Raw genomic sequence first — 24,066 nt, forward strand, 5'->3', positions numbered from 1 at the left:
TTCTTCATTAGTAACTTTAGCTAAACCCTTTGGAAAATTATGTTTCACACTCCAGACAATGAGTAAGTGATAACACGTCTGAAAGCAATTTATTAGAGACTCGTCTTTATATAATAAAGGCACGTTTTACATGAAAAGTTATAGTGGATATAAAGGTTCTTCCCACTAATTGTAATAATGAAACTCCTTTTCATATAAAGCAAAGACTGTGCTTAATAGTTAATAGTCAATAGTCAACACTTATTAATTGCAATTTGCAATAATGACACTCCCTTTTCATATCAATAGTCAATAATAATTGGAACACTATGCACAGCAATTCATCTCAAGTCTCATTATCGTCACAGTCACCGTACTTCGCTGTTGAGTCCTGACGCCGCCGCTTCTGCTTCCGGTGTCTTGCTTGATCTCTAATCTGAGTACGATTTCTCTCTGTTTTCTCAGCTCAGAAGAAAGTTTTTTTTTTCTTCTTTCGTTTTATTTTTACTTTATTCTTAATGATTTCTATATGTGGTTGCAACTTGCAAGAGGTTTTACTCTTTTACTGATTCTGTCCTTTCGTTTTGAATTTCAAAATGTGACGTTCTGTTTGTCCTGCAAAGAAACAAAGAAAGGATTTCAAAGGAAAAAAAGAGTACCTAGGGTATACTATGTAGTGTTTGAAAAAGTATAGTAACTAAAAAGCAGTGAACATTGGTCAATTTTGTTTTCTTTATTGTAAAGTTATTTTTATTAACTTTTATTTTTGGAGAATTTAAGATATAGAATCTAAGAATTGGGGTTTAGAGTTCAAAATTTAGGATTTAGAATTTAGAATAAAAAAAATTGGTTAATGTTCATAATGTTTATGGTATATGTTGAGTTACCAAGAAGCAAGAAAATTTAAGTTTAATGTTTGTTTGGATTAATTTATTTAAAAAATGTAAAAGTTATTTTCCATTTGAATGTAATTTTTTTAATTTAAATTTGGATGAATTAAAAGATTTTATTTTACTTTTGAATATCTTTTCTATTTTATAAAGTGATCCTTTCTAGAATGAAAATTCTAACTTTTTTAAAAGTGATTTTTTTTCTACTTTTACTACAAATATTTTCCCATACATATATATATATATATATGTATGCTATGTGTACACCAAAATTAGCCATCAGCCACCAGTATAAAATACATACTAGAATACAAATATACGTTAAAAATAAATTAAACCACACATGTATTTATACACAAATACACTGGTGGCTGATTTTAGTGTACAAATAGCATCTTTGATATATATATATATATATATATATTATATATATATATATATATATATATATATATATATATCAGAAATCTAAGGAGATTTTTAACAAAATAATTGCATCCACACAAATTCTAAGTAAATGTTTTATCAGACGGACTAACTAGATTAATAGATTTACAGTACAACTTTAAATACTAACTTGATTAGTTTTGAAACTTAGGGACCAGTTGATTATCAAGTGAAAACAAAACCATTTGTTGTACTTGTTTACATATTAAAAGTGTTGGAAACATAAAAGTTTAAAACTTACATAAATATTAGTTATTACATTATAGTTTTATTGATATTTATTTTTTTCCAATTTTTATATGTACCAAAATATACAATAAAGATTTTGAAATAAATAAAAATTATAAAAAAACACACAAATTTTAAAGAACAAAATCTTTGTTATGTTTACAAAATTTGATACAAATTATCTTCACAATAGGTGATTGTAATTCAATAGTTGGATTGATAAAATTAACTTTTATACGGCTTAACTTTGCCGAAGATGATATATGTGTGGTGTTATTTGATCCTAACTCAAGAATATATTGTGAAATGTTTATTTGCTTTTTGATTGGGTTAAAAATAATGTATGATTCAGTACTTAATCAGCCTGAAGCACTATGGGAGACTCCAAACAGACTATATATATGCTTATATGCTTCAAAGTCAAGTAAGGTTACTGTTTTTCTGAGATCTGAATATCGTATCATGGGCTGAAAAGGAAGTGAAGAAACACAGGATTGCCTTTGCACCGACGGTCGAGGTTGAATATCATGATACTACAACTTCTGTGGTTTTTGGAGTCTGCTCAGTCAATTAAAATATCTCAATGTTCTAGTATTACAATTCTCAAGGCACTGCATTTCTACCGGGCACCATGATATCTTCATAGAAAGGCTTAAGAATGATTGCAGGTACTTTTAGTAGTTGTGCCTGCATGGTTTGTTATGTCAGCTCCAAAAGGATAAGTTGCTTTGTTGGCATTGCATAATTCATAAATTGTGATCAACTAACTTTAGCATGTTCTTTTTAACTACCTTTTGAACATATCTGTTGGTTTGGTGCTTATTATTTTTCTATTCCTTGTCAAGTTATTCTGTTCATGCTTATATTCTACTTAATTTTCTTTGTTTTTTCCCCTTCAAACTTAGGGAAAGGTTATAATCAAAATTAAGAGGAAGTATGGAGTTTGTAGCTCTTGCTGTTGATAAAACTTTGGGTTTTGTGGCCCAACCAGTTTTTCGGCAGCTGGGTTACATTTTCTTTTACAACTCTAATGTCAAGAATCTAGTTCAAGGAGTTGAGGAACTTGAAGCTGAAAGGATAGCAGTGCAACATCAAGTTGATGAAGCTTTAAGGAAGGGGGATGAAATTGAACAGAGAGTTGAAAATTGGTTAAAACAAGCAAGTGATATCATCTCTAAAACAGAGGAGTTTCAACAAGATGGAGGACATAAAGGGACGCGCTCTTGGTTGTTTCCAAATAGCATGCGGTTAAGGTATCGGCTGGGCAAACAGGCAAAGAAGATGAAAACGGATGTTGATGGACTATTACCAAAAGCTGACTTCAATGGAGCTTCTTATAGGCTGGGACCAAGGTCCATGGATGCTGCTTTATCCAATATTGGTTATGAAAGTTTCAAATCAAGGGATGAAACCATGAAAAGTGTAAAGGCAGCACTTGAAGACCCAACTGTCAGAATGATTGGAATCTATGGACCAGGAGGTGTTGGTAAGACTACTTTAGTCAAAGAAGTTGCTAAGCAGGCTATGGATGAAAATTTGTTCTATCCGGTGATTCTCACAAGTGTAACAAGGAATCCAGACCCCAAGAAAATTCAGGGAGAAATTGCTGACATGTTGGGGTTGAGACTGGAAGAAGAGAGTGAGATTGGGAGAGCAGATCGTATACGGCAGAGGTTGAAGAGAGAGAAGAAGAACACCCTTGTAATACTAGATGATCTTTGGGAAGGAGTCGACTTGAATAGGTTAGGAATTCCATTTGATGATGATGGTTTCAGCCAGATGACTATCAAAGACATACCAGACTTTGACAATAGCATGATGAAGAACGAAAAGGCTACTGGTGAATACAAAGGGTGCAAAATTTTGCTAACTTCCAGAAGCAAAGAAGTATTGTCTACTCAAATGGATGTGAAGAAAAATACAATTTTCTCTGTGGGTATTTTGGACAAAAAGGAAGCCGAGAAGTTGTTTAAGAAGGTAGCTGGAGTACAAGGAAAGAATCCCAAATTTGAACGTTTAACTACTGAAATTGTAAGGAAGTGCGGAGGGTTACCCATGGCAATTGTTGCTGTTGCAAGAGCGCTGACAAGCATGGGCTACTTGGACTGGAACAATGCAATGGACCAACTGAAAAGGCAAGAATTTATGGGACTGCAGAATCCTATGGAATTTTCCGTGAAGTTAAGTTATGATCATTTGGGAAGTGAGAACCTTAAGTCTGTTTTCTTGCTTTGTGCTCAAATGGGTGATCGTGCATTAATTATGGACTTGATGAAGTACTGCATTGGCTTGGGTATATTTCAGGGGGTCCATACAATTAGAGAAGCTCGAAATAGAACAGATACATTACTCCAGAAGCTAAAAGACTCAAGTTTGTTGTTGGATACTGATTCCAATGATCATTTCAATATGCATGATATGATTCGCGATGTTGCCCTGTCAATAGCATCCAAGGAGCAAAATGTATTTTTTCTGAGAAATGGAAAAATAGATGAATGGCCTGACATGGATGAACTTCAAAGGTATACGGCTATTTCCATACACAATAGTGAAATCATTGATGAGCTTCCAGAAGATATAAATTGTCCTCTGCTTAAAGTCTTTCATATTGATAGTGATGATCCGTCATTGAGAATACCGGACAAGATTTTTGAGGGAATGAAAAATCTCAGAATATTGATTTTGACTGGCGTTCATCTACCACACTTACCAAATTCAATTAAATGCCTGAAGAATCTTAAAATGCTTTGTTTGGAGAGGTGCCAACTAGGTGAGAACTTATCCATCATTGGAGAGTTGAAAAAACTACGAATTCTAAGCTTTTCGGGGTCAGAAATTCAGAACTTACCAAATGAGTTAGGCAATTTGGGTAAGTTACAATTCTTTGACATCAGTAATTGCACCAAACTCAAGGGCATTCCTCCTAATATCATATCAAGGCAGAGTAGTTTGGAAGAGTTGTATATGAGAAATAGCTTGTCTCAGTGGGAAACTGAAGGACAAACAAGCCAAACTCAAAGTGCTATCCTTGGTGAATTAAGGCATATGCATCAATTAACAACTCTTGACATATGCATCTCTAATGCTGAACTTTTGCCAACGAATCTATTTTTTGACAAGTTGATAAATTACAAGATTGTGATTGGAGACTCCAATATGCTTTCTCTTGGAGATTTCAAGATGCCCCATAAGTATGAAGTGTCAAGAACTTTGGCATTACAGTTGAAAGAACCTACTGATATTCACTCTCAAAAAGGGATTAAAATGTTGTTCAAAAGAGTTGAAAATCTGCTGTTGTCAGATATTTATGGTGTTCAGAATATTTTTGATGAGTTGAATTTGGATGGATTTCCAGAGTTGAAACATTTGTCCATTGTAAGAAACTCTGAGATTGAGCACATCATCATTGAGTCAATAGACTTCTCACATCCACATAATGCATTTCCCAAGTTGGAGTCTTTGTGTCTCTACGAATTGAACAAGATGGAGAAATTATGCTCTGCTAAGCTTACAACTAACTGCTTTAGCAATTTGAAATCCATCAAAATTAGTTGTTGTGGACAACTGAAAAGTCTCTTTGCCTTCTGTATGGTTCAGTCTCTTACTAAACTTGAAGCAATTGACGTTGCTGAATGCTGTTCTTTGGAGGAGATAGTTGGTGGGGGAACAGATGAAAGTAATGACAACTCTGTGAAAGTTAATAGGCTGAAGTTACCTGCGCTGCGCTCTTTGACACTACGCTCATTGCCAAGGTTAACTGGTTTCTTGACCAATGATAACATCTATTCTGAACCACAGTTGGTAGAGGAGCAAGTGTCAGATGGTGGTTTCAATGAAATTACTGTGGTAGAGGAATCGGCTTCCCATTATCTCTTAAATGATCAGGTATGCTCACATCTTTTGGTTATACTTTTCATTTCAATTTATTTTGCCTTTGAAATAATCTTGATCGTGTCTATGTAGGGGAAAATAATATGCTTATCACAAGTTATTTGACATAAGGATTTAGGTTTTGAAAAGTTTGTCCCAAGATCCTGTTTCATGTATTGCTTTTTAGATTGTAGTTAACTTAATGATTGCTAAAAATAATATCATATGGTTGAGAGAGAGAAATTGATTGTTTGTAACTGTACACAGGTGGCAATTCCCAACTTAGAAAGTTTGGAATTATTGTCAATCAACATCCACAAGATATGGAGTGAGCAGTCTCCGTCCCTGCCTTTGACTCATTTCTGCTTTCAGAAATTGATAAAACTGAATGTGAAAGATTGTAATAGAATGGCATATTTATTTACATACTCCATGGCTACAAGCCTGCCAAACCTCAAAGCCCTTTCTGCAAGTGGATGCAAGAGGATGCAGGAAATATTTATCTATGACAATTCTAACAAGGATGAAACAAAGGTGTGAACCTAATGCTTTATGGCTGAAATTTATCCTTGATCTATGAAACAGAAGATAGTGATGTTTAGTTACTAACTCTGTTTTCTGTGCACTTTTGCTTCTATAACTAAATACCTTCCCCTTCTGTGGGTTTCAATTTTAGTACCTAATTGTTATTGTTTGACCACAGCAGATTAGCATCTTTCCTAAATTGGAGGAAATCCAATTTAGCAGCATGGAGAGGTTGACAAAGATATGGCCCTCCAGAGTCACTTCAAAATCCTTTGGTAGTCTAACTACTGTGGTTATTGAAAAGTGTAAAAATCTTGTCACAGTTTTTCCTGGTCACACTGTGGGAAGATTTCAGAAGCTAATCAGCTTGAAGGTTTTTGATTGTGAGTCTGTGAAAGAGATATTTGACATTCAAAATAGCACTCCACAAGGACTTTCTGGGTATGAAACTTATCTCCAGTTCTTTTATATCAAAGAGCTTCCCAGTCTGAAGATTTTGTGGAACAAAGATCCTGAAGGAATTCTTTCCATTAAAAATCTACAAATACTGGAGGTGTATGGATGCCGCAACTTAAAATATCTCTTCCCATTTTCTGTGGCCAAAGATCTTGATAAACTTCAATGCCTCACTGTATTAAATTGCAATGAAATGGAAGAAATTATTCCCATGGGAAAAAAATCTACTGCAAGTAGTACCCTTAAGCTTCCTCAATTATCCTTTTTGCAATTGCAACAACTACCAAAACTGAAGAATTTCTTTGGGGGCGGAGCTATTGGGTTACCAGAATTGAAACAGCTTGCAGTGTGCTATTGTGAAAATCTAGAAGCACAACCAATATTTGGAGATGAAAAGGTAATCTAGAAGCACACCCACTATTGGGTTATATTTAAATTTTGTTTTAAAAGAAAGTTACTGTTCAGGTAAATTGGAATGTATGTTATATTCTTCTTATATCCATGGCAATTGTTTGATTAACTTCACAAAAATTAATACAGTGCAAAATGTGACTTATTGTTCAATCCATTTTCTTTTTTCTTTTTCAGGTCATCTCCAAGCTAGAGATGTTAACAATGACAATGACCCAGAAGGGATCAGAGTGGCTAAACCAGTGGATAAGCAAATGTCGAATGAACAGTTTAAAGGATCTTCGCTTGGCACTATTGCAGAATATTAAGATTCTGTACGAATTTCTCCACAAAATTCCTAACCTTGAAGACTTGACTTTGTACAGTTGTCAGTTCAAGGAAGTGTTGCCTCATGGAAGCCTTGCAGCACCTAAAAAAATAGGGACTGTAGTACAGGTTAAGGGTTTGGTACTGTGGGATTTGCCTGATCTTCAGAAAATTGGCTTTGAAAGAGATCCAGTTTTTCAGATGATAGAGCGATTAAGGGTACATCGCTGTCCCCGTTTGATTGATATAGTGCCTGCATCAGTATCTTTCACATACTTAACGCTTCTGGAAGTGAGTGAGTGTAACAGCTTAATAAACTTAATGGCATTCTCTACAGCAAAAAGCTTGTTTCAACTCACAACAATGAAGATTATTAAATGCAACAAGATGGAGGAAATTGTAAGAAAAGACGGAACTGAAGAAGAAACAGAAGATGTTGTGTTCAGCAAATTGATGACTCTGGAAATTGCATCTCTTGAAAAACTCAAAAGTTTTTGCTGCTCTAGAAATTGTTCCTTTAAGTTTCCGTCACTGGAAAAATTAATACTAAGAGAGTGTCCATCAATGAAAGTCTTCTCTGCGGGAGCAACAAGCACACCAAAACTACTGAAAGTACAGGTTGCAGAAGAGAAAGAAAAATGGCGCTGGATTGGTGATTTAAATGGAACCATAGGAAATATTTTTACAGAGGCGGTAATTAATCTTTTTCATCACATTCTTATTATTTGTTGTTCTGGGCTTTCCAACTAAGAAAATTTATTTTAGGTAAATGAAAGATATCAAGATTTAAGACTTGACAGCGAAATTTTAGAAATGTTACAAGGGCTTTAATGCTGTTGATGAACATGACATACATTGGTTGCTTATCATATATTCTCTATCAAATTGCCGATTCTTTAGTTATAGAGTTAATTACATCAATCACTCCCTATGTCATATATAAGCATTCATGTATTTTTACCTAATAACTTAAGCTTTTATGAGAGGTGATTTCATTAGATGATATCAAAATTTCTATGACCAAAATGGTCGAGAGTTCAATCCTTGTTATCTCATTCTAAAAAAGCCTCTTGTGTCGGGGGTGTGTTATAGAATAATTTATGTGTCTTCACCTAACAATTTAAGTTTTTAGGAGAGATGGTTTAATGACACCCTAAAGGTTCACCACATTTCCCTAACAACCTAGCATCACTTAATTCCCTTCTCTTATATGTGTTTTTGAAAGTTTCAAATTTACGCATGACATAGTGTCCTTTACCCACTTAAGAACCCTAACATCCCAGCACCCAGAAAAATTAGCAAATCAAACCAATGTAACCTGAACGCAAACCACGTTTCCTTGGCATGTTGCCATTAGAAATTTAAAATCCACAATGCACCTTGTCCACCAAGAAATAAGAGGAAGGTCAAATGCAACATTGTGTATGGGATATGACATATGAGAACTTTCAAATTGGATCATAGGAAAGCTATCTAGGTCTCCAAAGTATTATCCTTTTGACTTTGTCTTTCAAATAGGATCAACTGACAATGAAGAACAACTTTATTTACATTCCTTCATAAAACATAGTGCAGGAGATGAATCAAACTATTCAAGTGTTTCCAGGGTAGCACGAACATGAAACCCTTTTATGTGCAAATAAGAAATCCATTTGATATATTCTCGTTTGCTCCACAACGATGTTTGAATATGCATGGTAGTTTTATGATATTTAGGCAGATTTATTGGATGTGGGAAGCCGAGCAACAAATAGTTAAGGTCGAAATATTTATTTTATGCATTTTTTAATTTTTCTAATGTTTAAAATTTAATGTTCAAGGAGGTTATTGTAATATAATTAAAAGAAAATTAAGGGAGTTAAGTGTTGATTTGAAATCTATGAGATTCCAAGGGAGTATCACTGCACTTTAGCGGAGGTGTTGATGTAATTTTCCCTTAAATAATATAAGAATAGAATTATCTGATCTTCCATGTTTTGTAGCTTTTAAATAATCATGTTAAGCAAGTAGTATTAAGTAATAGCTTTGGTTTCTGCCAAGCAAGCATTCGTACCATTTAATTTCATACAATAATTGTTTTGCATGTATTTTCACGCAGTTTGCCACTGGAGTAGAGCATTTGAAACTCAGTGATCAGTCTATGCTGGAAGAGATATGGAAGGGTCAAGTAACAGTTCCAAACAAGTGGTTCAACAATTTGAAGTCTTTGGTCATCAAGAAATGCAAATTTTTGTCGATCGTAATACCTTCTAATTTACTTCCCTTCCTAAGTAAACTGGAGGAGTTGGAAGTGCAAGACTGTAATTCTGTCAAAGTAATATATGACATGAAAGATGTAACTGAAGAAACAAGAAGCATGAAAAATATGGGACAAGTCTTGCCTTGTCCATTCCCTTTGAAGAAGTTTATTCTAAAGGAGCTTCCAAATTTGGAGCACGTGTGGAACAGGGATCCTCAAGGAATTGTTAGCCTTAAAAATTTGCAGGATGTGCATGTTGAAAGATGTAAAAGTCTTAGAAGTATATTTCCAGAATCTGTTGCCAAAGACCTGGCGCAACTTGAAAACATTGTTGTAAGATACTGTGAGGAGATGGTGGAAATGATTGCCAGAGATGGTGAATCGTCCTCAGAAGCAACTAAAGAGTTTGTGTTTCCTTCTTTGTCCTCATTGATTCTATGGCAATTGCCAAAGCTCAAGTGGTTTCCTAGGGAGCTTAAGATAAAGTTTCCTCAGTTGAAAAGTTTAGATGTTCATCACTGTTTATTGACATCTGCATTGGAAATCTATCAAACAGCATGCCTGGAGGATCATGCCTCTACATCAGTTGCAAAGGTTCCATCATTTAACAAGTTTGTTTTAAATAGCATCTGAACTATTCCCCTAAATGCAAAATGGAAAAATAAAAAAAGAAAAAAAATGGAGAGAGACTAACATCCCATTGTAGTATGTGCCATTGATTACTATACCTAAATTTCATTTTAATTATTCTTTGTATTTTGTTTAGATAAAGTCATTAATTTTATTAGTTATTCAAATAGGACATGGTAAATGTACTGATTAAATTTTGCAGTAGCTCTTTCAGATTGCCTGGTATTGATTGACCTGCATAGATAATGAATATACTATATGGTGAACTGTGGGTAAAAGTGTTTTAGTGTTATTATCTAAATATGTATTGCTATTGTCATTGTCATATCATTACCATTATCATAGTAAGACTATGTATTGCTATTGCCATTGTCATATCATTACCATTATCATAGTAAGACTTGTTAGATATATAATTATTCATGTACCTCTACCTACTAGCTTAAGTTTTTGGGATAAGAATTTCAGCCTAAGTACACCAAAATTATTCATGTACCTTTACCTACTAGCTTAAGTTTTTGGATTATAATTTCAGCATAAGTTACACCGCTTAACTTGCACAGCTCCACAGAAATTTGCCTCTTTTCTACTAGTCTGTTAGATATATAACTATTCATGTATCTCTACCTAATAGCTTAAGTTTTTGGGATACGTAGTTTTATGATAAGACTTAATAAAAATTCTCCTATTTCTAAATAAGAGGAATATATAAATGCCTTTATTATCATGAAAATTGAAAGTGCACTTAATGTTCTTTGTTATTTAGATATTAGGTAGACATTTTAGGAAGACATATGATTGCTTTTCTAAATATGCAGTGATATATGATTGAATGGTTATTTGGTGAAGGATCAAACGTTCTTCTCGGAATCATTACTTTAATTTTGGTTCAAATGTCATGGTGTGCTGTTGTGTTTTATTTTGTCATTGTAAGATGCTAGAATACAATCTTCCTTATAAAATGAATCTTAACTCACTGTGCTTATGAAAGAATATATTTTAAGGAGTACCACAATTCATTTACTAAAAACCTGAATTCTTTAATCATGTTCAGGTGTTCAATTTCATTGTCTTATATGTCTTTTTCCTCTCCTAGGTTTTTCCCAACTTCGAGAGACTTTCACTCAATAAAGAGGAAACCATGATGATCTGCCATGGACGACAGCTTGAGGTGAACCTCCTACAGAAATTGAAATGCCTTATTTTGCAGTGTTTTCATAGTCGGTGTAGCATGTTTCCTTATGGATTCCTTCAAAAATTTCCCCACATAGAAGAAGTTGAAGTGCGTTGTTGTTACTTCAAGAAGATATTCTCCATGGATAGACCAGACATGAATTACGGAGGAGTTCCCTCAAAGCTGAAGCAGTTAAAGCTGAACACTATGCCCGAGCTCAATTCCATTGGGTTCGAACACTCTTTGGCAGACTCAATTCTCAAAAATCTTGAGAAATTGGAAGTATCTGGTTGTCCTCGTTTAGTAAACTTGACTCCATCCACTGTGTTTTTCTCCAAACTGGCAGAATTGACTGTCTCTCAATGTCATGAACTGGACTACTTATTGACATATTCTACAGCCAAAAGTATGCATATGCTTGAGAAGATTTCTATAAGCCATTGTCAGTCCCTAAAAGTGGTTGTAGCTAGAGAGATTGATGAATTAGATGAGAATGAGCATCATGAGATAATTTTTGAGAAGCTCAAAGCATTGTACCTTGACTCATTGACAAACCTTGCATGTTTCTATGATGGCATTTCCTCTTTGAACTTCCCATTGTTGGAACAAGTGTCTGTATTTGAATGCCCTATGATGGAAAGTTTCTGTCAAGGTAATGCAGTATCACCAAACTTGTCAGGTGTCAAATTTCATGGGCATATGAGTAAGCTTAAGTTGTTTGGAGTTGAATATGAGGACCATGCAGATAGCCACTGGGGAACTGATCTCAAAACTATTATTTCAGAGGCATTTAAGGAAACGGTATGTATTTTATTATTTTTTGTTGCCTTGGGAATAAGGAAGTGGCCATAGCATTTTTTATCTTACAATTCTATATTCGGGATGATTGGAAAGTAGGATTCTGTTAGGACTTGTGTATTATGGGGTGTCCAAAGTCCTACATTAGGTAACATTACATTGTATTTAAGGAGAGTAGTTCTTTTCCCTTAATAGCTAACTTTTAAGGTGTAGTTCCTACTTTCCTTAAGTACTTAACAATGGTATCAAAGTTTGGTTGTCAGCGCCTTGGAAGGCCTACCTAATTATCTATAGCTTGGATTAAGGTGTATAGTGTATACTGATAGCCAAAGTGGCTACCGTTAGGTTAGTGTTTATATAGTGAAACCAGGGGCGGTGTATAAAACTTTATTAGCATGTGGACTTAATATAATAGTTGGTATACAACTTTATCATACTGCACCCTAATAATTACCTTCAAAAAAAGGTGACATAAAATGTTAGTGTAAAATGCGTTAGGGTAAAGTATTCACTGTTTCCAATTTATCTCCTTGTTAAGCTTTATGGTTACTCAATGGAAATAATAAAGTAACTAACTAGACAGAAGAGAGAAAGGTAATATAGTTGTCAATGAGTTATAGTTCAAATGGCATAGTCTCCCCATACTCACCTAAGAGGTTACGAGTTCGAATTTTCCTACCTTTGGTTAAAAAAAAAAGAGCACCTTCTCAATTATTCTTCATAAATGCACCACCTAAACTATTGAACACTATCTAATAACAATATATATCAAGATATTTCAGCTATCTCAATAACTTGATAGCATATATTTTGTCGTTGTACCTATGATTTTTAAAACAGCTCTAATTGTTAAAGTTCTTCGCTTAAGCCAATTATATGCAATAAAGCTTCTTCTTTGACTCAAATTAATTATATTATGTAATAAATTAAAAAAGTAATATTTATCTGAAATGTTCTGTAAAATATGTAAAATTGTGATAAATGTGAAATGGATGTAAATAAACCGACCAATAGTTGTGACGGTATTGATTTTGATTCGGAAGATTTTTTTTTTTTTTTATATTACTTTGCTTCTTTACCATCTTATTGTGTTGAAGGGGAGCCTTGGAGCAACGGTTGAGTTGTCTCCATGTGACCTTATGTGACCTTAAGGTCACAGGTAAAAAACCACTGATGTAATTATCTGGTTAGGCTGCGTACATTACAACACCCTTCGGGTGTGGTCCTTCCCCGGACCCTGTGTTCACGGTAGATGCTTGTGAACCGGGCTGCTATTTTATTTCTTTGTGTTGTTTTCTGGTTCTCTGTTTTTTGCTCTCCTCACTCCCCTTTTGGGTTATAGTAAGTGTTACCTATCAGAGAAATATATAAACAGAACAATCGTAAAATATGTTAATAAAAGATATTAATGCTAGGCATGCCTAGAAATCATGTCCTTCAATTTGATGTGTATCTTATTTTGCAAGTACAGGCTGCAGAGTTTCTATCTCATGTAAACCATTTGAAACTGGGAGATCATTCTGAGCTAAAACTAAAAGATATATGGTTTGGTGTAGTTCAAGTCCCGGATACATGCTTCAACAATTTGAAGTCTTTGATTTTGGAAAATTGTCGCTTTATATCAAATGTAATACCTTCCAATTTACTGTCTTTTCTAAGCTCCTTGGAGGAGCTGGAAGTAAGAAATTGCGAATTGGTGAATGTAATATTTGATGTGAAAGATATTACAGGAGATAAAAGTAATATGAATATTGGTCAAGCTGCTCCCCTCCAACTAGCCCTAAAGAAATTGAAATTAGAAAATTTACCAAATCTGATGCATGTATGGAGTAAAGATCCTCATGGGCTTTTCAGGCTTCCTGCACTACAAGTAATGCATGTCAATGGATGTAGTAGCATTAAAAGTTTGTTTCCAGTATCAGTTGCTCAAGATCTATTGAATCTTGAAATTATTGATGTAAGCTACTGCGGGTCCCTAGAGGAACTTTTTCAACCAGATATAGGAGCTGAAGAAGGCATAACTATAAAGTTTCTCTTCCCATGTCTGACCGTACTGATACTAGGTAACTTGCAAAATTTCAAGTACATCTACCCAGGAAAATATGAGGTGGAATTTCACATGCTGAAAAGTTTAAAAGTTTACCTTTGTAAAAAGTTCACTCCTATATTTCGAATTGACCATCAGAAGCATCCGGATTATGAACACCATCAAAATCATCCAGATGGTGAATTTCAAGAATTTCAAGATAATCAACAAGCCCTTCTCTCGATTGAACAGGTACTATGTTTTTCTATGACTTCATACTATGTTACTGGTCCTTTTAGGAATGCTATGTGGGTAATAGAAATAATTGGCATGCTTCAATATTGTAGATGCCAGTAAGACAATCCTTTTAGACAACTTAGCTTGGCATAGTACTATCTTTAACATGTTTTAGATCAAATTTTAATCCTCTAAATTTTGGATGATTCATGGACATTTAGTCATCAAGCAGTGATTTCGATTATCTCTGAACATCAATGCAGTTTTAATAGAACGTTGCTTTTATGCTGCTTCTATCCATCCATTTCTATGATGTAAAAGCTTACACCAATGCTGTCACACAATGAGTAGTTGACATTTTGCAATCTTATAGTTTTGCTATATCAGCATTGTTGTATACGTGTCAATCTTCTGTTCACATTACCATCCAAGCTTGCTTTCAATCATTCACTCTCTGAGTTCATTCTCTAACATCTCTTGCGTGTTTTCAGGTTGCCCCAATATTTGTATTTTATTTATTTCTAGGTCGCAACTATTGTTCATCTCTTTTCTATTTTATATACTTTTTTTTTCCTCTGCAACATTATGCATTTTGTAGATGTAAAAATAGAAGAAATCATGAGCATAATGACAGCAGAGAGCATATGATACATTCCTATTGTTATTATTGCAGGATTTTAAAATATTGTTATTAGGGACTATGGTATTATGGGGTATCCAAAGTCCCACATTGGATAGTATGGGAAAAGGGCTACCTATAGGCTGAATTAAGGTGAATACCAAATTTTGATAACCGATAGCTTGAATTCCATCAAATCTGTATAGTCTTTCTCTAAGAGTGCCTTGAAGCAGTGTCTTCTTGACACCTGACATTTCACATTTCAAATATAAGGCCAGAATTCAAAGAAATTATCTAATGCCAATTTGGCTACACTTACTAGAGTCTTAGAGATTGTGGGTACATTTAGTAGATTTTGCAGAGTTGCAGAGTTAGGGGGGAGGATCCTGCATACAGAACTTAGTAAATTATTAGATAAATTATTGCAGTTCTTTTTAAGTTAGCTACAACTGTATTTACAAGTGTTCTTGATCCCTGTCAATCTATGTTGCCATTGCCATTATTGCATACACTTTTGCTCTATTTTTATATTGTGGAAATGGGCTCAGGATATCTGTGTGAGATATCTCACTTTTTCTTTTGCATATTAGGTTGCTGCCAGCTTGGAGCAACTGTCGCTCAATACAGAAGATATTGTGATGATTGACCAGAGTATATCTCAGTTTGACCTCCTTAATAAATTGAAAGCTCTGGAACTGCAATGCTTTGAATATGAATCTACTTTTCCATTTGGGTTGCTTCAAAAGTTACCCAACACTGAAAAGCTACAAGTGAGTCATAGTTCCTTCAAGATGATATTCCCCCCTGAAGCAGGTCCTTGGCTGTCTTCTTGTATTGATGATACATCCTATAACCATGAGGATCACTCTAACTTCCTCTCATTCACTGATCAAATACGTTATGTGTTAGCGGCTCTACAACACACCGGGATCCGTCCTATTGATAATGAGCATGATGCAAAAGCATTAGTTCCAAAGCTGAAAGAGTTATATCTGAATGCTTTGCCTGAGCTCAGAGCGATAGGATTGGAGAACACCTGGGTGGACGTCCTTTCTAGAGGCCTTAAGACCTTGGAAATATGCAGATGTCCGTCTTTAGTAAACTTGGCTCCATCCACTGTGCTTTTCTCCAGCCTGACAAATTTGACTGTAAAAGAATGTGGTGGATTGCAATATTTATTCACATTGTCAACAGCAAAAAGCATGCATCTACTTGAGAATATGTGCATATGCCAATGTGAGTCAATGACAGAGATAGTGGACAAAGAGGAGGATGAATCAGATCTTCAAGTTGACATAACTCTCGGGCGGCTCAACACGTTGTACCTTGACTCGTTGGAAAACCTTGTAAGCTTTTATGCAGGCAATTCTATTTTGAAATTCCCATCCTTGGAACAAGTTTCTGTGTTCGAATGTCCCAAAATGAAAGTGTTCTGCCAAAGTGGCGTGGATACTCCAAAGTTGATGGGAGTTGAATTTAGCAACCACATGGATGAACCATGTTGGTTTGGTGATCTTAACATCACGACATGGAAGCAATCTGAACAAATGGTGGGTTTTCTCTATTCATTTTTCTCCTTCCATTTTATAAGTTAGACATAAATCCCTCCATCTGCTTCAAATTGTTAGGTTGAGAATGTATTTGAATACATTTTGTATGCAAGTACATTGTTAAAGATAGCTATAAGTGCATGAAAGGGGAAAAATTATAAAGGAATTTTTTCTATTGAAAATAGGCATGTGCCAATTGAATTTGTGGCACTTGAATAACATGGAAAAGTCTATTGTGAAGGCTAGGAAAAATTGTAAGTTGCATTGATGTAGATATAGTACATATAACAAAAAATTTTCATACTAATCCAGCATTAATTTTTACTACATGAAAATATTTTGATTTTAAATTTAAATATTTTTCAAAGAAACCAAAATCACAGCTATATAGACCGCATACTTATTATATATTATTCATTTTCCTAAAGTGAATAGTTTTCCTTATCTAATTACCACTTTTCAATTATGATTGAATTTTTCATACTCTTTCTAGCTATATATATACATTTCTAAGTGAATATTTCTTATGTACGCCTCATGACACAAGCTGGATCCATGTTGAGTTATGTTAGGCCTGCGACAACCTATATAAAACTTTGTTGCATCCTAATACGTGGCCATGACACAATGATGTCTTTGGATCCATGTAGGGCTGCGTTAGGTTTGCAACGGCTAACGTAAAACTTTGTCGCATCTCGATGCATGGACACAATGTAATGATGTCTTGATCCATGTAGCCGACTCCGCCTAGCTGGAAAAGGCTTTGTTAAGAAGATCATATTGTTTACAAGAGAAATTTTGCTTGTATTCTTTAAGGTTAACGGTCAAATTAGTCCTTGAAAGATGGGTCATTTTCCAAATTCGCCTTTGAAAAATTTTATCAATCAAATTAGTTCTTCAAATATTACAAATTAATCATTTTTGTCCTTCTACCGCTCAATTAATAGTTTTCGTCAACAATTGATGATATTGAACATTAATTGACAACTTACATAATACTTAGCATGTCCAATTGGACACTGAACAAATATTTTATGAAAATCTATCAATTCAGTCCATTTTTCCAATAATATAAACCCCAATCATAATATAACCTAATGACAATAAATTGATAGATTCTCATTAATATATTTGTTCAGCATCTAATTGGATATGTTAGGTGTCATGTATGATGTGAGTCAATGTCCCGTATCATCAACGATTGATGAAAACTATAAATGAGTAACTGAAGGACAAAAATAGTTAATTTATATTCTTTGAACTTAAATCCATCTAATTTTACCTATATCTATGACAAAAACTTATGTGGTTTAAGATATTGTTGCATTAAGAATAAATTGGAGTGTTTCATTGTCTCAATTTTCATACATCATGTAGTTACATTCTTGCAATCTCACAATTGGAATTTTATGAACCAAACACTAGCCTTGTTGAAGCAAGGAAAGACAAGAATATTTGATAAGTAATGCAATGTGTACACTTATTCAATTTGATATATGAATTTAATTTTCATCATGCATTGTTAGGGAAACGCAGAGGCCTTATTATATATTTTGACATCAATCAAAATGTTTGGCTTAATTATATTGTATATTACTTTAAAAATCGTACAGATAGAAGCATGTAACTGGATGACGGTGGAAAACTATTTTACATCGATTACTTATCAAACTTAACCTCTTGATATGTTTTATTGTCTTCCTTATACAGATTACAAAGTTTGCATGTGAAGTACAACATTTGGAGCTTAGTGAACACCCTGAACTACAAATGTTTTGGAACAATGTAGTTTCTGTTCCGGACACATGCTTTGAAAATTTGGAATCATTGGTTGTGGAGAGCTGTGAATGGTCTTCAACTGCAATACCTTCTAATATACATTCTTTGCTGAGCAGCTTGAAAGAATTACAAGTGGGAAACTGTAATTGTGTGAATGCAATATTTGATGGAAGAGATATAAGGGGTGACAGAAGGATGAAAGATTTGGAACCAGCCTTGTTCCTGTCAAGAATGATATTGAATCAGCTACCAAACCTGGAGCATATCTGGAATACAGGGCTTCAAGGAGTTGCTGGACAACAACAATCTGAAGAAGTATATATAGATGGATGTGACAAGCTTAGAAGTCTGTTTCCAGCATCAATTGAAAAATATCTAATGAAGCTTGAAAAACTTGATGTGAAACGCTGTCTGAGGTTAGAGGAAATTGTTGGGAGAGACAAAGTAAGCACAGGAGCAATAATGGAGTGTATATTACCGGCAGTATCTTTCTCAAGTCTAAAAGAACTGTGCTTATCTGATTGTCCTAGACTGATATATGTATTCTCATCCTCAACAGCTAAAAGTTTGGTGCAACTTGAGAAGATGCATATAAACAAGTGTAAATCAATAAAAGAAATTGTGGCCAAGGAAGTAAATGATGCAATTCAACGTCAGATAATCTTTGGGCAGCTCAAAGTGTTGTCTCTAAATTCTTTGCCAAGCCTAGCAAGCTTTTATGAAGGGAATTCCACATTGAAATTCCCTGAACTAGTTGAGGCAATCATTTACGAATGCCCCAAAATGAAGATTTTCTCTCCAGGGTTAGAGACACCAAAGTTGGAGGCCATCCAAATTTCTCCACAGGCATCAGACAAGAGGTGGGAGCATGATCTTAACCATACAATAAAGGCGTTCATTGCATGGAAGGTACTATCACTCTTCTTTCATAGATATTTTAGTGCTGGACGTGTGAAATTATTTGATTTCAAGATCTGTCATGCTGCCCCGGATACCTTCATTGAGATAGATAATTGAATATGAATCCCAGCCATCTGAAACAAAGTGAAGAAGACGCATGATTAAGCAGCTAGGAGATTAGTTTGTAATTCACTGATTAGTTTATAAACATTGTCTTTGGGATTCGAATTCTGACACATAGATGTTTGGAAAGGAGTGAAACACTATCATCAACAAAGAAACAAAATAATGAAAACCAAATTAGGCTCAATAGCACAAGGCCCTAAATAACTGAGTGAACAAGAGGGAAAGGGGATCCAATTCAGTTATTGACTCTATATGACAGTTTTCTCTAAAATGTTTAGTAGGCTAAGAAAACTCACAACCGAAAACAAAAAGAGAACCCTAAATTTGGATACAATTTCAAAAACCCTTGAGGATATCCATGCTGTCAATAATGTTAAACCAGAATGATAGAAGTAGAACAAGCAATCTATTCTGACTCTTAACCTGTTAACTCTAGGATATATAGTCCATTAGATTCTTGACCCCACTAATCGCATTTGTATTCCCAAGATCATGAAACAATCAACTAAGGGGAATCAATGTGAACTGCAATTCAAGGTGGTAAGGAGATCAAATGCAATTAGAATAGGAGCTAACATACAGAACAAACTGGTGTTAAAATTTAACTTTTCATTTTAAGAAACAGTGTGTTTTGTGTGTTGAGATTATTGTGAGATTTGATGAGATTCCCTCATACATTTGTTATAGATATGGAGATATCAATTAGGAAGATTCTTTCCTTTTATTAGAGAGTGAATTATGCAGAGTATTTGCTATTTCGTATATATATCTAAAGACCATAGGCTGAGGAGATTTTCCTCAAGCATTCACACAAAACCACACTTTTAATTGTTAGGGACTTGAATGATAGTCTCTATCATACTAAGGTCAATACTCATATTTACTCTTGTTTGCATCTAGGTTACGAAGTTTGCATGTGAAGTACAGTTTTTGAAACTCATTGATCACCCTGAACTTGAAGATATATTTTGTGGGGTAGCTCTAGCGCCATTCGAGTCATACTTCAGCAATTTGAAAATTTTGGTGGTGGAGGGGTGTGAATTTTTATCAAGTGTGATACACTTTAAGTTATTTCCTTTCCTAAATAACTTGGAAGAGTTGCAAGTACGACACTGTGATTCTGTCAAGGAAATTTTCGATGTGGAAGGTTTAATGAATAATGTGGTACCATCTGCATCCCAAAGCTTTCCACGGATCAAGAAATTGACTTTAGAAAATCTACCAGATCTGCAGCATATTTTGAGAATCACAGATCATCAAGGAATTTTCACATTTCCTGATTTGGAGAAAGTGGAAGTTAGGGAATGTAAAAGCCTTATCAGTTTGTTTCCAGCAAAAATAGCCAAAGGTCTTGTGAAACTTGAAATGCTTCATGTAATACACTGTGCAGGGCTAGTAGAAATTGCTGCCAAGGATGAGGCAGCCACAGAAGCGGAAAATGAGTTGTTTGAATTTCCCAATTTGAAATGGGTCATATTATTGGAACTACCTGAGCTCAGGCACTTTTACCCTGGGCCACACAATAAAGAATGCCCTAAGCTTAAAGAATTAGATGTGTCTTGTTGTCGTAATCCGAAGATCTTTTCCACAGCTCAAGACTTCGGTGAGAACTATCAGCTCTTTTCTTGGGCCAAAAGGTATGTATGATTCAAAAGCTTCATATAGTTTCTCGTTATTTGGATCACTAGACATATAAAAATGAAAAGACGTTAAAAAATTCATGTCCTTATTTTGTGAGAAGTTACTCATGTGACTTATATCTGATTGCCCTTCTTTTCTTTTGTCTTTGTTTTGCATATTAGGTTAATAGCCTGGGTTAAATGAGTTGTTAGACACATAATCATCAGATGTAGAGAATTTCAGGTGAGCATATCGCACTAGTCTCCGACTCCTTTTGCGTGTGTTTGTCCTTTTTCTGTTTAGTGTTAAATATTTCTCCATATGGGTTGCAATCTGTAAGTATTGTTTCACTAGGATCAGATAACTTTACAGTATCTTAACATAAACCATATTTATATTCAAACCATAAATTCAAATATACAAGATGCAATAAATTGTTGGCAAAATAGTAACAAGCTAATATATTTTTGGTTTGTTGAGCATATGAAATTTAAACCAATCACATTATTTGTACATCAAAAATTGATAACATTTGCAGCAATAACACAAGTGCTTAATTATATATCTGTAAATGGCTACTCATGCATAAAATACTGGGACTTGTGATTCAGCCAAGGCCATATCTAGCCGTTTATCCAAGATCATGTATAATAATATATCATCAGTAATCATTTGTTTCAACTCAAATTTTGAACTTGGTGTGAATCTATTTAGCCATTTTGTTTTCTATAGATTTTAGGTTTATTGCGTGTTAGAAATAGTGGATATTATTGTTCTGTAGGAAGTATTGGTAGTTGTAGTTCATTAAATGTAAGCGGTTATGCTGTAATTAATTCTAAACCCATCCTTCTTGTATGTATAACCTAGTAAGTGTAATGAACAAAAAATAAGCTATAGTAATATCTAGGTCTCTACTCAATTCTCTGTTTGTTACTTTAACTGCATGATTTTAAGGGACTTCTCCAATGCTGGTTTTGCAATTGTGAAGATTAGTATAAGGGTAAGACCTTCTGTGATTGGCTTTGCATCCTTCATGAATTATATGTTGCTGTAACATATTGACTTTCCTATCGGTGCTTGATTGGTTTGAGTGAATAGATACTTGTTTTCCTTATAAGCAAGATCTCAAATTCAAGCCAAGTGTTGTAGATTAAAATAAATAAAACAAAAAGAAAAAGAAAAATTATGTAAACCCTACAAGAAGTTAAATAATAAAAGCCAGTTTGGTTTGTATTTTTATCTTCAGTATTTTCTGTTTTCAGGATTTCCATGAAAAAAAAAAGAGTAAAATCAATAAAATCTTATTTATATTTTCACTTTTAGCTGAGATTGAAGCATACAAGAAATTAACTAATTGTAGAGTTTTCCATGGCATGAGAAATACCATTCTTGACCTTGTCTTTGTTTTCAGGCAGATCATCATCCTGTAGCAGTTATTGGGAGGTATCACAATGTGCTAGCTGTGCTTGAATATCAGTTGTGGCTATATCTGTACCCTCCTTGATAATAATTAGGCATTTCTACATTGTTGAGATAGAAATGTCACTTGTAATGTGTTACTTTATTGTATTTAATCCATGTGTGAGATATATAATATTGTATAATATTTTGTTAAGAGATTGTAAGTGGAAGTCTCAAGTAGTTTAACCTTCATGTGGGGTTGTCTACAATGCATGCATGGCTATGTTTGTAGGCAAAGTATTTGATGAGGTTCCCAAAGAGAATCTCATTGATGACATTGAGATATTATATTGCTTAGATGCCCTCACTCCATACTTTGCCAAATTACAAATAGGTTGCAGTCATGTATAATGTTGGTCATTAAACATTAATCTCAATAAATTTTCTTCTTTCTCATATCCTTCCTTTCTCCTCACTTTATCATCTTGATTAATGGTGGCAATTGAACCATATTATTAACCAAACAAATCATAGTTGAACTACATGTAGCTGGAGAAACTATTGTACACAGACTTTTCTGTATATTATAGGAACTAGGCATGTTTAAGATCTGATCCGACTCAGACCCACGGTATATTTTGCCAAGTTTAGAGTTGTCATTTCTATCCATTGTTATTTTCGAGTCAGGTTCGAGTTATACTTTGGGTCATCTGATCCGGTACGAAGTTTTTTACAATAAAAATATAAATTTTAGAATGAAATTAGTAATATTATATTATACTTTTATATTTTAATTAATATTTTTATATTATGTCATATTATTTTTGTTTTAAAATAACTTATTTTGAAATCAATATGATATAATATTTGTTAAATTTAATTTTTAAAAATAAAATTTTATTACTTTAATATATAAAATTTATAAATTTGTATATACTAATTTTACATCAGATCAATTCGGTTTAACTTAATTTATTTTGGGTCATTTTTTGAGTCGGATCAAAATAGACTTGGTGGCCTTTTAGGGTAGAGTCCAGGTCTACTTAAATCTGATCTGACTCGGTTCATAAACACCTCTAACAGGCGCTAAGAGGTTTTGTGTTCAAGTTTTAGAAATATATATATATATATATATATATATATATATATATATATATATATATATATATATATATATTGTGACTAGACAAGAAAGAAAAGAAAACAAAGGAACAAAAGGGAGAGGAAGGCCCCTAAAAACAGCAGCTAAGTCCTTTATAAGTAAGATGCGAAACTCATCCCAAGACTTCAACAACTCAGTTTGGGAGATATTATTCATTGCTGCAAATTTTGCCACATAGCATTCGCAACATGGTTGGCTGATCTCTGAATTACCTTGACATCAGCTCTCCAATTCTAAGTCAAAATATCATGAATTTTAGAAACCAAATCATGATCAGCACTTTGAATGTTAGTAAAACGGTCTTTGACTAGGAGAAAAGCTTTCAAACAGTCTGTCTCACAAGAAACCTGTTTGTACCCTACCTCCCAAGCCAAAAGTAATCCCCTCCAAATAGCAAAAAGCTCATAACGAAGAACCATTCTTAGCGGCAGAACCCCAATACAACCACCTTGCCAGGCACCATTCGAGTTTCTGATAATACAGCCAAAGCCAGCACAATCGCCATAAATACTAGCATCACTGTTAATCTTAAACATCCCCCCAGGAGGAGGAGACCAAGATGAGCTTGGGCAAGATAAACACCGTTAAGCTTAGTGAATAAAGATTTTAATTTCTTATCAAATGCTGATATTAATGATAGCACTTTATTGAAAGGCCAAGAATTCATAGGATTAAAAACATCATGATTCCTGT

At 34.2% G+C, this 24,066-nt stretch overlaps 1 protein-coding gene across 5 annotated transcripts; it reads left to right on the forward strand.

The window, feature by feature from the left end:
• Nucleotides 1-224: 224 nt before the first annotated feature.
• LOC130974044 (uncharacterized) lies at nt 225-22,667 on the forward strand. 5 transcript variants are annotated; one of them, XR_009084387.1, is made up of 15 exons: nt 225-419; nt 1,897-2,212; nt 2,450-5,429; nt 5,682-5,948; nt 6,118-6,792; nt 6,984-7,805; nt 9,211-9,945; nt 11,078-11,956; nt 13,425-14,231; nt 15,426-16,385; nt 18,096-19,073; nt 20,091-20,827; nt 20,993-21,053; nt 21,765-21,810; nt 22,222-22,667. XR_009084387.1 is itself a non-coding variant. In XM_057898776.1 (14 exons), exons 3-13 carry the CDS (start codon nt 2,481-2,483, stop codon nt 21,012-21,014), a joined length of 9,831 nt encoding a protein of 3,276 aa, XP_057754759.1. In that variant the 5' UTR covers nt 225-419; nt 1,897-2,212; nt 2,450-2,480; the 3' UTR covers nt 21,015-21,053; nt 22,222-22,667. The 5 variants fall into 5 exon arrangements, 4 of the variants coding, with proteins under 4 accessions (XP_057754759.1, XP_057754761.1, XP_057754762.1 ...); XM_057898776.1 differs by lacking the exon at nt 21,765-21,810; XM_057898778.1 differs by lacking the exon at nt 21,765-21,810 and having other exon boundaries at nt 22,226-22,667.
• Nucleotides 22,668-24,066: the final 1,399 nt, after the last annotated feature.

This window comes from Arachis stenosperma, chromosome 4 (assembly GCF_014773155.1).
Source record: "Arachis stenosperma cultivar V10309 chromosome 4, arast.V10309.gnm1.PFL2, whole genome shotgun sequence".
NCBI classification, from domain to species: Eukaryota; Viridiplantae; Streptophyta; class Magnoliopsida; order Fabales; family Fabaceae; genus Arachis; species Arachis stenosperma.

Excerpts from the sequence above, each read along its gene's own strand:
- LOC130974044 (XM_057898776.1), top strand. The coding sequence starts at position 2,481 with ATGGAGTTTGTAGCTCTTGCTGTTGATAAAACTTTGGGTTTTGTGGCC. Across the intron at positions 5,949-6,117 it reads CTAACAAGGATGAAACAAAG|CAGATTAGCATCTTTCCTAA; the intron begins GTGTGAACCTAA and ends GTTTGACCACAG. Across the intron at positions 6,793-6,983 it reads CAATATTTGGAGATGAAAAG|GTCATCTCCAAGCTAGAGAT; the intron begins GTAATCTAGAAG and ends TTTCTTTTTCAG.